Source organism: Psammomys obesus, unplaced genomic scaffold (genome assembly GCF_907164565.1).
Source record: "Psammomys obesus unplaced genomic scaffold, mPsaObe1.curated_primary_1811, whole genome shotgun sequence".
In the NCBI taxonomy this organism is placed as follows: Eukaryota; Metazoa; Chordata; class Mammalia; order Rodentia; family Muridae; genus Psammomys; species Psammomys obesus.
The window spans coordinates 2,465,404-2,482,215 of NW_026596109.1; the positions used below are offsets into that span (position 1 = coordinate 2,465,404).

Below are 16,812 nucleotides of genomic sequence, written 5' to 3' on the forward strand. Positions count from 1 at the left end.
TCATCACAGCCAGAGAAAGCATTTAAATGTGCTTATAAACAGAATGTTTAAATACATGCACATATTTTTTTAAACCTGGACCTGAGGTTATCAGTGTTTAAACTCCTTCAATAAAATAATCTATATAAATACTTTCCATGGAAATACTTTAATTTTTAGGGTAAATGAACAAAACTTTTCAGGATGCTCTTGTTTCTGGAACTTTATCTCTGGAAAAACAACTGCCACCTTGACTCTTTAAAAACACTTGGGTGGCAGTATGAAATTGGATTCTCAAGAATGGGGGGGGTGCGTGCGTGTTTTTGGTTTTGGGGGTTTTAGTGTTTTTGTTTTTCAAGACAGGGCTTTTCTGTAGTCTTGGCTGACCTAGAATAGCAGGCTGGTCTTAAACTCACAGAGATCCACCTGCCTCTGCCAACCAAATGCTGGGATTAAAGGCATATACCAACACTGCCTGGCTCCTATAGATTTTCTTAGTTTTCATTACCACTCATATAAAATTCAGAATGTAGAAAACTGACCACAGCAGTATTAGCAGTATTTAAGGCCTCTGATATTAAGAAAGCATACATATTTTTATATCCCAACTATTATGGGCTATCTCAAAATATTTTCTTATAAATAGTCTTTTGATTATATCAGAGGATAGAATGTTTTAGTTTAATTCATTTATAATGACTATAAGTAATACTTTGATCACATTAATTCTACATAATTGATTTCTTTTGTTACCCTATATATTTTATGTACTAAGCTATTATTCCAAAAGATCACAGGATTCACATACACAGTGAAAACAAATGAGAACTGCTCTGCAAAGGAAGATCTATCATAACACAAGAATAAACTATAAGAAGCAAGTGTCACATGGTTCCCCATGAGGTCACACTGACCTGACCTGACTTTAATTTCAAGCTGTGCCTTGAAATTAAACATTAGGGGAAAGTTTAACTGGTACATTATAAGTTATGAAATGACTCAAGGGAAAACTGATAATACGTCATTGAAAACAGGTTTAAAACTAACATTTGTTATTGTGGCTACTGGAGTACTTATCTGTCACAGAAGCACACCCCTTATCTACAAATGAAATGATGCAACAATTAATAAAATGAGGAAGTCAATGGTAATTAATGTGGGGGGGGTGTATTTGGAATTTCCTATGACAAAACATTTAGAAGTATTTCCAGAGTAGTTTACAGACAGTAAGATTACTGTGTTTATGAAGGAGTCTGCTACATGCTTTTACTTTGATACTCACACTGATAATTACCACTCTCTCTTGCAGTCTTAGCTCCACCACATTGCTGAGACTTAAAAACAAAAAGCACCAGAAAGAAAAACAAAGACACACAAGCTCCACAGGCAATCACCACCAACAATACTGCTGGGAGAGGGCAACTCTCACGGCCTGCCAAGAATACCATGTACTCTGTGGACATGTCTCAAAAAAGGAGAGGTCAATAAAACAAGGATTTGCTCAATTAAATGTACCTTGATCTAGTACAAGTCAAAAAAGCTACAAAAAGGAGTGACTAAGAAGTGATTTGGAACACATTAGGAGGAATCTACTATCTGACCTCCAAGAAACTTCAAGCATTTCCTGAAACCCCAATGAGAAGCAGCCCACTGTTTACTGACCCCTACAATAACAACACTGACCCCTAGCATAACAACTGCACAGGATTAAATGACATTCTGAAAGCGTAAGCAATCATTTGATGTAAACCTCACTTATGTGGCCTCTTCTTCACTGCTAAGATACCTACTTACCATTTACCACTGTAGAGGGTTTGAAAACTAGCTAACCAGCTACACAGGGAAAAGCTTGTCCTCTAAACGTGACAATCTATACCAGGAATCTAGGACTTGGGAAGCAGAGATGGACAAATCCTGAGTTCTGGGCTACATACTAACATCCTATCTCACAAAATATACATGGTTATGAGTCTCGTGAACACTGAAGGCCCAAGTAAAAGTGCAAAACCATCCAATGCTAACTTTCAGTTTCTCTTCACATTTTGTACTTTATACCGAAGGGGAGGGCATACACACGGTCCGTGTGTAGATATCAGAGGACAACTACAGAAAACTGACTTGCTCTTTCCACCATGGCTTCTAGGGGATAAAACTGGGTCATCAGGCTTCCATAGCAAGTACTTTTACTCAGGGAGCTAAATCACCAGCCCCAGGCCCTCATTTTCAAAAACATCCTTTTATCTATTTATACCTGTGAAGTCCAATATCTTCATACTTTCCCTTCATACTTTCCAAACCAGTCTCTCTGCGGCTGTGCAATGAATTCCTAGGACATATGGGACTCCAGTTTCCCATGTTGAGAGAGGGAAAGTCAGTTGATCTCAGTTTTAATAATCACTTAAAAGTAAACATGGCCACAAAATATTTGTTATGGAGCTACTCTCCCAATTTTTCTTAAGTTAAACAAACAATTATCATCTCAAAAATTATTTCTTTTTATATGTTGGTTACTATTTTTTAAAGTAGTTGTATAATCAATGTATCATTTCAAATAGAGAAACTCTGGAGTTGAGTCAGGGTGTCTCTGTGTTCTGGAACTCACTATGCAAACCAGGCTGGCTTTGAACTCACAGAGATCAGCCTTTTCTACTTCTAGGGTGATGGAATTAAAGGCCTGTGCTAACATGTCTGGTCAAGAGAAACTTTTGAGCAACAAAACAGAAACAGCCAACCAGGGTTGGAGAGATGGCTCAGAGGTTAAGCGCGCTGTCTGTTCTTCCAGAGGTCCTTCGTTCACTTCCCAGCAACCACATGGTGGCTCACAACCAACCAAAAATGTGATCTGATGCCCTCTTCATGGAGGGCATGGAATGTACGTGCAGACAGAGCACTCATATACATAAAAATTTAAAAAATGACAAATAAACATTTTAAAAAAGGAAACAGCCAACCAATACAATAACCACAATTCTAGTTCTGTATTTTAATGTAATTAATTTTCTTTAATTCCTTGAGGATATTCATTAATTTCTTTCTTAACTAAAATGATACACATTTTTCTTGCTTCAAAAGCTCATCTCAAATCTAAGAAACATAATAACTTGAACATCCTATAGCACAATTAATTGTCTATTAATATCAGTTCCTTATAAAGCACACACAGAGTTATATAAAACTCTAATATGAAAGTAAGTTCTTCTGACTAAAAATAATAAACCTAGCCTGGGGAGATGACTGGCAGCAAGCATGAGTGCCTGAGTTCAACTCGCCAGACCCACATAAAAGCTGGGAAGACATAGTGGTTGCCTATAATCCCACTATTCAGGAAACAGGAAAAGGGGACCCCCCCCCTCCCCAGAGCATTTTGGCTAGCTAGATTAATCAGAATCAAGAGCGTTCTGGGTTCAGGGAGAGACCCTACCTCAATAAATAAGTGGACAGTGATAGAAAAAGACACGCTCTCCAGACCCATGTATGAAAATATACACACACATGCAGATATACACACAGACACACACACAAGAACAGTGTACATAATTGTATGTACACCAAACATAAATGATGCATTTACTTGTCATTCCCTTCAGGAGGGTATAAGCATTATGAATATTAAACCTGGTCACACACTTAAAAAGCCTCATTCAATAAGGTTTTCCTCACTTGATGAGTCCTACACCCTCTCAAATTCTATTACATGATTTTCTCAAGTGCTCCTATTTTCTAGCAATTTGTGGCTATGATTCTCTAGATGTCATTTATATCATTACATTGTGTAGATTGTAAGTCATCCATAGAAAATGATTGATTCAGATTTTGAGGCAAAAGCATAAGATAAAATTATCTGGCCTGCTTTAATAAATATATATCAAACAACAACCCAGTAATGATGAGAATATTTATTCATAACATATACAATTATATATATACTGGGTATCCTTTGTCCTACAGCATGAAGATTATGGAAATGAAGCAATACCAAGATTTCAGACCAAATAAGCCTCTTTGTCTCAGCTTGATGTTTCTCTCCTACACAGAAACAACACCATCAAAATTACGTAGTTTTTAAGATGTCTATGAAACTGAATGAACTAATTTAAGTGAAATAATCAGAATAAAAGGCACTAAATAATTATCATCTACCACTAAAGAGTATCAACATAAAACTTTAAAACATAAAGAATAAAGAAAATAATTGGAAAAAGCCTTTTGAAGAAACATGAAACAAAAAGTTTGCAAACACAGTATCAGACTCTTCAAAAACCACAGGGAAGAGATCAGCTACAGTCTCAAGTTCCTGGAGAAAAATAATTTCCAACTTAGAATTCTGTACCTAGCAAAACTGTCAATCTGGGGATTCAAAATATTACACTGTATTACAAATGAGGAAGGGTGTGTTTGTATTGCTGACTGAGGAGGCTGGGGAGGAGACCACCGGAGCCCAGGGGCTATGAGAGGCCACCCTGAACAGCCTGCTAGGACCTCATCTCAAAGATAAACAAAGAAGATGAATGAAATCAAAACACTGTCAGGTACATTTTTAGAAGTATCTCCCATACATCATACTTAGGAAGATACTGAAATTTTTCAGTAAAATAAATACATCCAGAAAGAAAAAAACACGGGAAATATAACTCCACTGAAGGGTTTAAAAAAATCTCTAGGATAATGATAATAATGGATCATAAGTAGTGGTGAATAATGGCTAGGATAATGAATAATGGAAAGTAAGTAACGGTAAAGAATCTCCAGGCCAGTGGTAAACTGGCAGCCAGACAGAAACCACACAGTCAGTCAGTAAGCTCAGGGAACATCCAGCACATGCAACTTCAGGCAGGAAGGAGTGGCTGCTCGCTGTTCTCACTGCACTGCCAGACATGCCAGCAAGGTTTAATGATAGAGCATAGAAGGTGGGGGACAAACAAGGGAACTGTTCAAGGGGAAGGAACAGCTGCAGCCAACAAAGGAGTAAAATTCAGTCATCTATAGAGCTCAGCTGTGAGAGTTATGAAATAATCATGAACATTCACAAACTAAAGCTCACAGTCATCAACACGGCTAGGTTGTGAAAGTTATGCAATAGTCATGAACACACAAAAACTAACACTGACACAAAGCACAGGAACAACCCTAACCTGGAAGTGAACTGTGACATCAACACAGCGATAGGCTGGCAGTAGAATCCAAATCTGTGTTCAGTTTTTAGCCTTATTGTACTCTGTGAACTTTACACCCATATAATTCTTCCAAAAAATGTTAAAATGTAATTAAATAACAATGACAAGCAGAAAAATGAAAGAAAAGACAACTCAAAGTTTCTAACTACTATTTTCTTTGACTGAAATTTTTCAAGCCAAGGGAAGAGGAAGAAACACAAATTGAAAGTACTCTTGTCGACTGTCCTCTCCTGGGGGAGAAGTTGAAGGCCCAATTATGCCATACACAGCCTGAGTTGTGCAATCCCTTCTTATTCCTATCCTTTAAAGCAGCCTCTTATGTAACTTACAGAATAATTTGTATTACTTTCTCCTTTTAAATGCTATACATAAACATGTATGAATAGTTCTTCCTGCACTGTATTTTCTTTAAGATGTAAGCACCAGGAACTCACTCACATCAGGTAGCAATTATATGGAATAAGGTGTGCTCTCAACTCTGCCAAGAGAAGCAAGTGTCTCATATGTTATTAATATAAAGATTTAGTAGCCCATATGTAGCTTTTCCTAAGCCATCGAAGAGTGGAAGCGGCACCACAAAGCTCAGCCATATTCATGGCTCAAAGCCCCATTCTACTACCAGTCTACAGTTTTGACTGCTTTAAATCACTGAATACGTATTTACCATATACTTTCTATGTTCTCGGATATTACAGAAGCTGAAAGTAAAGTAACTGATAAAATGTAAGTCTTGCCTCTTATAGTAATTATATTAAAAGGAGAAATTACTCACATACTTATGCATATAAGCGACAGATAATGGCACAGGGAGGTGAGAACTGGAGGCGTGGGGAAGTAGACCAGTTAGCAGTGAGAAAGTTGAGAACCTCCAGGCAGTAGTGTTTCAGCATGTGAAGATAGGAGGAAAAACAAGAAAGGCAAAGAGAGTCTTGGTGGAGAATTGTTAGGCAAAACTGACTTTGTTCAAGGACAAACTGGAGGTCACTGAGGAGAAAATGAAGTGAGGGCACAAAGATGACAGACTTCGAGAGGAAGACAGGCGATGGGGAATGTAAAGTCAACGCACTATTGTAAGGAAGTACACACAGTTTCGGCCACTCAAGGATGCTCTGGTTTACCACGTGTAAAGCCGTTGTTACGTGCACGTCAAGAACTGACTGAGACAAGAATGGAAATGAAATCACCGAGGAAGGTACAGCAAACTCTGAGACCAGCTGCTATACAACACGAAGGTCTTTAACCGCAGGTGACTAGTAAGAACTTAAGTGTGGCTAAAATACACACAAGATGTTGAAACAGTAAGAAAGAAGAAAAAAAAAGTGTTATTTTGTATTATATGGCATTTATACTGATTTAAATAAAATTACTAAGATTATTACTTTCATCTGATTATACGTATATAGCAACTATAAATTTTTACGAGTGTTGTTTCATACTATTTCTACCTAACAGTACTGTTCTACACGGTAACCTACACTAGATAGAATGGTTAAAGCATTGGACTAATGGCACATTTTAAAAGTAGAGCCTACGTAACTTGATAACCAAAGGAAAGAGGTAAAGCCACTCTGATCCCAAAAATCTGGCTTGAGGAATGTGGGAAATGACAGTAGTACTACTGGGATGGTGACGTGAGTCTAGAGGAACTCAAATGCCGTTTTAGAGAGTCTGAGATACCCTGCTAAGATTCCCGAAAAACATGTCGAGTTGTGATCTCCGAAAAAAAGGGGGAGGGAAAGGGCAGGGCATCATCCCCACACAGAATATGCAAATGGCAAGCCTGCAGCTGCACAGTGCTCAGCCTGAGAAGCTGCACGGAATAATGGTTTCTCAACAGAGTTCATACTCATCCGGTACTGATTACCTACATCATGATGCCAGAAGCACATAATTAGATTCACGTGTGACCCGAAATTCTACTAAGACTATGAGGAAACATAAATTTGCAGTTCAAATGCTTTAGCCTAACAGCCCCCAAATCAAATGCTGGCCACCACCGAACTAAAATGTGACGCTCAGTAATATTTTACATCTTTCTTTCAGTTTAATTGCCTGGAATATGAGGGTGACATTTTGTAAGAGTTAATATTATACCTGGCACATAGGTATAGCATATTACATGTTTTATATACACACATATATACATGTACATTATTACACACATAACAATTGCTAATGTAATTGTGCTATAAGAAGTGGAAGACATAAGAGGTAGAAAAGTAGTAAATATATATAGGATATTTTAAATTTTTCATTCTAGTTCTGCTTTAATACTAGAACATACAGGATTTTACCCCCGAATTCACCAAAATTGTGTTGTCTCACCTGTAAGTAGTGTTTGGGACATAGACATCCCGGGCAGGAAATTCTAAGATCTCCCTGGTGGGCCTGACTCGGCTGTCGGGGTAAAGCTTCACCTGAAGCAGCTCTGGGGTTAGGCAGTAATGGGGGTTCTCGGGTGCAGGAGAGATGTCTATCTTCAGCTGGGCTGCAGAAGATAGGTTTTAAAGCCAACGTGAACATAAATGCTGCAGCCACCTCAAAAGACCTTCCCCCCCAGGGTGTGGCACACTGTGGCATGGTAGACTTTAGGAGAGGGGCCTAGCGGAAGGCGCCGTGTCACCGGAAGTGTGCCCCTGAGGAGCACACTCCGGTCCTTCCCTCCGTCCACCTACTTCTGGGCACCACCAACGAAGCAGCTCTGCCCCACCCTGTCAGCTTCACCAAAGCACTCCACTCCACGACCGGCCGGAGGCAAAGCCGCTCAACTAGAGGCTGGAAGCGCCAAAAGGCGGGGCAAACTAAATCTTTCTTTATGTTGATTAGCCTCAGGTAATTTGTCCTCATTTGAGGCAATCTGTCAAAGCAACAGAACGTTGGCCTACGCTGATAAAATGCTCTTAGAGAGACTTCATTATTATTTTGTCAAATATCTGGGATGAACATACAAATATCAAATTATTAAGAAATTAGATATTGAAATCATTCCATTTTATCAAGATTTACATTTTTAAAATGACTTACCCATCATGAGTGCATGTAAAACAATAAATGCTAACTGAGCGGATGGGGAGTGAAGAACTAACAGAGACAGTGAGCTGGGCGAGGTGCTGCCCACCTTTAGTTCCAGCTCTCAACAGGCAGGCAGGTCTCCGAGTGCCAGTGCAGCCTGTCTACAGAGCCAGGGCTACACAAAGAAATTCTCTCTCGGCAGCAGATGAGCTCCAGCACAGACCTGAACAAGCTTTCAAGAAGAAGCGACTTGATTTTTAGCTTGACAGGCTCTTCTGTAGACATTAACGTCAGGGTTAGCAGACTCCTGCTGAGTTCTATTCTGGACTGTTTTCTCAACAGTGGCAGTGACCTGGTTCTGAATATTCACTGCTCCATGTGCACCTTAAGGTGCAATTATGATTCATCATTCTCATTTTAAAAGTATAAACAATGGTACTGAATCCTGACTCTAAACGGTTACTCACTTGATAGTGAGATTGAAAAATACTAACAGGTATTGAAGGCTAAAAGGTAGGCACAGATTGAAAGAAAAAAAAAAAAAAACGGAAAACATAATGACAAATAATTGTCAGTAAGAAACACCGTTATCACCCAAAAGGTGAAAATACCTGTAATTGGTCTCAGCCTTCGTAAGACAGAAGACGGCCTTCTCATATCGGCAAGAAACTTGTACAGATCTTCATCACTTAAGCGGTCTCCTTCCTGATTTCAATTAAATTGAGAAAAAGTATTTAATAAAACAAAAGTAGGAGCTGAAATAAACTCTTAGAATTTGCAAATAAGCACTGACTTCTGTATACAGTGCTGTTAGAGTGAAGGTTAACATTTATGGAAATAAACATGTTTATAAAAAAATATAAATAAGCCTCTTATTTTCAAAACTGCAACCACTTTAATTATCACACAATTATGATCTATTATTTAGCCTATAAAGTATTACAGGACATCCAACATCCTGACAGACAATACAAAGTACAGGTAACAGGTGTGAAAGGAAAAATAAGAATGTAGACATAAGACAGAACCAAAAGAAGACATATAAGAACATGGGACAATTACACAGGTGTCACAATTTAGATTATATATGTCTTTTTAACTTTATATTCCAAAACTTCTCAAATGCAGAATCTTTAGACTGTTACCTTCTCACAAAAATAAATAAGAAATATGATGATGTTAGGAAAAACAGTCCTATCCTGATATGAAAACCAGACAGAGAATTCCAAATGACCTCAGCTGATGATGAAAACATATAGAGAGAAAAGAAAAAACTAAATAGTGTTTATTTTTTCCTTCCAGCTACAACAGTTAGTTGATTTTAGTATTGGACTAGAAAGTAAATCTCTACTGTTTTGTGACACTCTCCTGTCACAGCTGTCCTGTCTGTACTGTCATCTGTGTGGTAATGGATGCATTCAGCCTCCTTCTTTCCGTTCCGTGAGCTCCCACTGAGCCAGCTCCCATTCATTCATAATACAGGGGCAATCTGCTTTGTACCATTATTTAAGGAAATGATTTTTAATGTCTAAATAGTGACTATTTAGGGTTCGTGCCTCTAAAATAGTTCTAACTTCTACTGAGTTACAGGTAGAAAATGTAGCCTAATTAAAAAAAATTCAGGGGCTCTATGTTATTAATGAAAACAAATTTTCCATCAGTTGCTAAAGCAGTATATTCTCTTTATTGAGCATAGAATACAGATCTTTAATCTTTATTCATTAACACATCCAAGGTTATCGCTAGACTTACTTTTACTTTCTTAATATGTTCAATTACGTTACCAGCCTCCATTCTTTAGTGATGACTACCATCTGTTTTTGTGTGTTTTACTGGGTGGGACATACTTTCCTTCCCAATGCTTGGTTACGTAACTCCCTCTCTCTTGGTTATGTACCTCAAATATGCAAACTGAGACTCATAAAGCATTTAAACAGCTAGACTCAGTTTATCATGAATTCAGTCCTCTAATTGACAGAGAAGCTAAGTTTTCCTAGAACTAGTCCACACTGCTAATCCAGCCAAACTCCACCCTGGGAACAGCTGAACTCACAGAGTGGTCAGGCTGACACTCTAGACACCACTCCTTGGGTGGTACTGTGTACCTTGAAGAAAAAAAAAAAGTTTACTACTATATACAGCAACTGTTTTTACAACTACTTATGGATTTACTTTTGTTTTAAATCTCCATGTATTTCTAATAACTTTAGGTTGGTACACTTGAAGGCTTACATGATTAACTATACTACCACAACTATGGATAGTAATTTTTCATAAACTAAGGAAAGGGGCTGAATCTCATTTAGAAATTCATTCCTTGAATTCTTTTTTTGTCAAATAAAACTACAATTCCTGCTTTTTACCAAATTTGTATCTCAGTGATGCATTACTTGCTAGCTATTTAAATATGCTTACAAAATAATACATATTTATGGCTAAATATTTTTAATAAAGAACGTCAACTGCCATGCTTTCCACTGCCCTGTATTTTTAAGTTTTTAGGAGCATTCTGTGCAGCATCCAACTGCTTAACTGGAAATAGTGCCCACCAGTATGTGACTATCCAACAGAATGATTACAGATCAGAATAATGAACTCCAATTTCAAAACACTGTTAGGAAGTACAGTTTTCACAATAAACATGTAAGCAATATTTGAGGTGTTAAAATATTTAAGCTCGATAGCATTATACAATGTACACATGTAATAAAACATTAGGTATTAGCATTAATACGACAGCCTGCTATGTTTCATATAAGTTAAATAATACTTTAATTTAAAGTTTATTTTTTAAGGGCTGCAAAGATGGCTTGGTGTTTTAAAGCACTTGCTGCTCTTGCCGAAGACCCAGGCTTGATTCCCAGCACCTGCATGGTGGCTCAAGTCTCTGCAAATTCACCCACAGAACCTGATGTCCTCTTCTGGCCCTTACTGGCACCAGGCACATAGATGTATAAGATCAAGCAGTCATACATATCAAATAAGGTAAATCTAAAAAGAAGATCAAACTTACTTTTTAAACATATATATGTATTTTTTTTAAATAGTGAATGCTCAAAAATATTAGCTGAAAATAAGGTGAGTGGCTTCCTCGTTTAACTCTACCGGCTCAACTATGAAGCTCGACTACAGAAGCGAAAGGCTAGTTGTGTGAGTAGGAAGAGAAGCGGCCCTGCAGCCAGATGCGTCCACCAGGAGGAAGGCTGCAGCATGGTAACTGCTCCTGTGTGTGGCTGCCCCTTCATCACATTTTCACCACGGTCCCTAATACAGAGACCCTTGCACTCAGGATGCACATCATTTGCTCCCCCCAGCCACTGTCTCGGCGCTGCTGGCTAAGAAGGGCTGCCAGGAAACTTCTCAGCTCGAAGCCTGCTCTGCTTCTGTTCTCTCAAACACACCCTCAAACACACCGGCCGCTCAGGGTCAGCTCTTCTCCTTTAGAATAGCACCTCAGAAGGAGGAATACGGAGATGGCTCTTGGCATTTTCTTTAATCTGCCCCAGAATTAACGTTGGTAGACCTCACTAGTCTGTCACACTAATAAATTTTCTCCTCATTCTTCCATAATTCTGGGTTATCTGGTCACAAAAAAAAACACATTTTCAATTTTTTAAAACTTGATTTACAATACAAAACCCATTTGAAATCAAAACCCAATGTATGCATACATATACAAAAACATTCACATCAAAAAAGAGGAGAAATGAGAGCTCCATGAAGATTTAAACTCAATATGTGAAATGCACTTATTTTTTAGATTTTTTTTATTCTGCTTTTTTAAAAGCTGTGTGTTATGTACTAAATTTACTTCCGTGAAATGTCAAGTGAAAAACACTGATCTGATTTGAAGTAGGCAGAATAGAACTGAGAGAATAAAATGTCTTGGACAAAAAGAAAACCTTGGATGCAGACATTTACCTCTACAATACTAAGTGTTAACACAGAAATGGGGCCCACAAGTTCTATTCCACAAGCCACAGATACGATCATTAATGTCAGAAAACCCTGGGTGGGGAATCACACAATCACTGACAATTCACAAGCCCTCATTGTTTTAGAGAAGGCCAATGTGGGCTAGAGATGGCTGAGCGGCTAAGAGCACGTGCTACTTTTGCAGAGGATGGAGTTCAGTTCCTAACACCCACATGGGGTGACTCATAGCCATCCGTACGTGTAGCTTCAAGGCAATCTAGTATCTCTGGCCTCTGCAAGCACCTCTACTCAGCTGCACATGCCCACACACAGATACATGCAGACACAGAATTAAAAATAATAAAAAGTAAAATAAAAAAGTTGACTATTACAACTGAATAAGATACAGGTATAAAAAACAATTTTTGATGCATTAAAAATGCCAATGTAAGCATTAGTGATAAAACAAGTACAATGTCAATTATTTCATTTTTTTACTAGTTTTTACTCTTTTATTTTTTTATTTTTTTCTTAAATTTGTTAGAAGTTCTTATCATTATGGCCATGGACACGCACAAAACAGTCACCAAATCTCCTGACAGGAGGTGAAGCCTTTTACAAGCTCCTCCCCAGAGCCCTGTATGACAGAGCATTACCTGCTTGAAGAAGTTTGCCACCGTGAGGGTGGCAGGCCGGAAGCTGGTCAGGTTGCAGGCGTCATCCCCACTGGTCGTCCTTTCCAGGGACCGTCTGCCAACAAGACTAGAATTCCTCCTCTCTGACCAAGAACCTTTTCGTTCTACCAAGGAGATAAAAAGATGGTCAGTTTCATAAAATGCAACTGTTTTTAGCTAGCTTTTTCAACATGAGAAATAATCCATTAATGCTGAAAGTCACAGTTTACTCAGCTTATAGGCTACACTAGAAGAATTCATGTCTGGGGAAAACAGTAGGAAAGCAATTCCATCTGAATTTTATGGTTGCCACTTCTACAATTTTGCCAATACAAAGTCTCTAACATGTAATGATCTACACGTATGACCAAAGATAATATAAATCAGCTAGAGAGAACTATGGACCCACCAAAATGAAATATAACTAATGTTCTCTCAGCTTTAGGATTTGACCTTGAAAAAAATTCAAAAGACAAGTTGCAAGTTCAAAGATCATCTTGACAAGATCATCTTTTTTTCTTTTTCCCCCTTCCTCATGAAGCTGGAATTCAAATCCAAGGCCTCAGAGATAATCCATTTTCATAAAATAGAAGAACAAGAATATTAAAGATGAACAGGGAAAGATAAGACTTTAAGAAATATGCAAGCAATGCCATCTAATGGACCCAACTGTCGTGGAAGTTTGGGTTTCTTTAAAAAATCGGTTATGTTATGCAAAAAAAATTTTTTTTATTCCAAGTGTGGGATATGGGCCTGCCTTAGTTGTCCACAGCTGACAACAGCCTCATGCTGCTCGGAGAGGGCAGTGGTCTTTGCCAGCTGGAGACAGTTTAACACTGAGGACTCTGTGACAATATAAATGTCAGAGCCCTGAGAGAAAGGATGCTTCAGGAAAGCTCAGAGAAAGCTTCCAGGAGACGGACAGAGAAGAAGGCTGCCAGTTCTGCTAGGCTGATAGACATCCTGACAACTGATACTGGTATTTTCCCAAAGAACCTGATGACTCTAACCAGCAGAATTAAGTCTAAAGAGCTCTATGTCCCCTGTCCCTTCTAACCATCTTTCTCTTCTACCTCAGGCTGGGGGGTCAGAAGGGAAGTAATGACCTAAGGAACCCAAATAAAATAGATTAAAAAGTAGCACCTACACCATACCCTAAGAAAAGCAAAATACACATTATTTTCAAGCAGTTAGAGGTCATTCTCTAAGACACAAGACAAAATATGAAAAGACCAAAAGGATGAAAATATTTACTAAGAATTGGGTAATTGAACTATAAATTGGTAATAAAAGAAAAAGTAGGAAATTCACACATATAAAGAAGTGGAGGGAAAAAACACATTTCTGAAAGGCCATGAGAAAGGAAAATTGCTAAGTGAGATGTATGGAGATGCAGCTTATCAAAACACGTGACACCTTCTGCAGCAGGGCCCCAGGGAAGGCCATGGCCAGAAACGCTTCTAATGAAAAGGAGCACCTCAAGCTGACGTGGAGCCACAGGCTGGTAATCCCGGGCCTTGGAAGGCTAACACAGGAGAACTACAAATCCAAGGCCGGTCTATGCTCACAACAAGATCCAAATTCAAAATCAAGAAAACAAACTCTCAATTCAGTAGTTACGTCTCACACTTGAAGGGACTGTGTATCCATAGAAGCTGAGCATGATTACCCAAGGGTAATCACTGGGGTAGCCCAGACACCAAGGTCACTATATAGTGAAATCTTTTCTTAGAAAGAGAAACTAAAGGCCTCCAAAACAGAAAGTCACAAACGTTCAGCAGGAGAATGGAAATACATGAAACAGAAACTAGAAAAATGAAGTCAGCAGAGTTTATTAAAACTGACAAATCTTTAGCTAAACTGAAAGGAAAAAAACAAATCACTGAAGTTGCCATACTAAATTCATGCGTCAAAGTGTTATCACTAGGTTTTACTGGTAGAAATGGTTATAATGAAACAAATAGCTGTAGACTCATACTTCAAAAGCTAGGTGGAACCCCCTTTAAGAGTCAAGCATTGATAAATTAAAAAAAAAAACATTTAAAATGATCAAAGTATGTGAATATATAGTTCTCCAGAGAAGAGCAAACACACACAAGACTTAACATCATGAGCTATCAGGGAAGGAGAATGCAGTCCAGAATGAGGGGCCACTTAAGCTACAGGAGGACGCTGTCCTTACAAGCAGACAGTACTCAGCACTGGCAAACACAGGGAGAAACGTTAACTTTTACACACTGCTGGCAGAATTTTTAAAGCGCAGCCATCCGAAAGACAGTCTGACAGTCTCAGAATCTCTACCAGGGAATTACCACATGATGCAGCAATTACATTCCTAGATAGACAGTCAAAAGAAATAAAGACACACAATACGCGAAGGCTTTTACAAAGACTGGGAATGTAGGCGGGGTAGAGTGCTTTGCATGCGTGAGAGGTCGCGGGTTCAGTCCCCAGTACCGGGGACCTGAGAACAGCGTCTTTGATTGCTCACTGCAGTATTATCCATAATAACTCACATTATCATTGGTAAGGAACAGGTTAAAGTGCAGTATATAAGTATAACGGGGTGCATGACAACAGAAGCAAACCAAATACCAATACTTGCTACACCATACATAATGAAAACATTATGCTATACGAAACAAGCTTGCAACACCACACACTATTAATTCCATTTACATTAAATGCCTGGAATAGACAATTCCATGAAGACAAAAAGTATATTAGAGGCTGTTTGGAAATGGGCTTGAGAATTTGAAGATAATGAGGAACAATTGCTAATGGGTATGAATATGTTTAAAAAACAAACAAACAAAAAAGATCAACTTTAAGCTGGGCGGTGGTGGCACATGTCTTTAATCCCAGCACTCAGGAGGCAGAAGCAGGAGTGAATTCTGTGAATTCGAGGCCAGCCTCATCTATGGAGTGAGTTCCAGGACAGCCAGGACTAAGACTGTCTTGAAAAAAATAAAAAATAAAACTAAAACGTTGACTTTGGTGGTGCCTGCAGAATGAAAGCCCAGCAATATACACTTTAATGGGTGACTTGAAGAATGTGCAAATTGTATTTCAACGATACTATATTTCAATAACGATACTATATTCAAATTTATTTTCTTTTCTCTATTTTTTTTTTGTTTGTTTTAGGGGAAGCGGGTGGCACAGCCTTATGAAGAAAGCCTGCGCTGATGTGGAACTGAAGCTGATGCTGACTCGCGCAAGCACTGGGATTACAGGTGTGTAGTACCAGCCCCAGCTCTAGAAATCTTTTAAAGTGTTGCCCAGGCTCCAAAAAAACAAGCCTCTATAAGGAAGAGAGATCACTACGTTAGAAACAACTTATACGAAGCACTCTTACCTCCAGTACTGATTTCCACTTCGGTGGAGTCTCTTTCCAGGCTGCCCGCGCTGCTGACGATATTCATCAAGTGGATTGCAGTCCAGGCGAAAGGCATACGGTATCTCCCAAGTCTCTGGCAGAACTGCTCGGCTTGACTTTTCAGCTTCTCCAATTTTTCCTTATTCTGTAAAAAAGAACTTGATCCGTGATCACACTTGAAAGAAACCACTTAAGGGCTAGTTCACGCGGTATCGAGGGTAGGTTAGAAGTGCTCAGCAAAACACAGGTTGAGCAAGCAGCTCAGAAGTCAACCACTTGCTTGCCTGTTGTTTTCAGTGACCTGGGTTTTATCCTGGTGTGAAGGGAGAAAACAGTAACTTTCAGTTGTCAAAACACAAGGTGCTACCTGAACACCATATCTCAACTCATTCTGCAAACACATGCATAGAAAAAAGCATTGCAATTTCTGTTTGTGATTATGTCACCGTGGCAGAACAAAATGGTGACAAGGGCCAAACACATGTCTGCAAATGGTTTTTTTAGGAGTTAAAGTGTAACTACAATCAGTCTTTTTAATACCAGAGCAACTAGGAAAGAATACAATCTAGAAAAAAATTTGTCATTATGAGCTCCAGAACAAAAACTGAGTCTTTCTTCAAACCTTCTCAAGAACTAAGTTTTTCTCAAAACATTGTTTACAACAATGCTCATACAAAGA

At 38.7% G+C, this 16,812-nt stretch overlaps 1 protein-coding gene across 6 annotated transcripts in view; it reads right to left on the reverse strand.

The window, feature by feature from the left end:
• Dock7 (dedicator of cytokinesis 7) overlaps positions 1-16,812 on the reverse strand; it is a 191,754-nt gene that overhangs the window by 122,233 nt on the left and 52,709 nt on the right. For all 6 annotated transcript variants that reach the window (XM_055628697.1, XM_055628699.1, XM_055628700.1 and 3 more), the window contains exons 11-14: positions 16,113-16,278; positions 12,737-12,879; positions 8,777-8,870; positions 7,479-7,641 (exon numbers count right to left, since the gene is read on the reverse strand). In XM_055628697.1, coding sequence (XP_055484672.1) covers positions 7,479-7,641; positions 8,777-8,870; positions 12,737-12,879; positions 16,113-16,278 — 566 coding nt within the window. The remainder of the gene's footprint in view (positions 1-7,478; positions 7,642-8,776; positions 8,871-12,736; positions 12,880-16,112; positions 16,279-16,812) is intronic.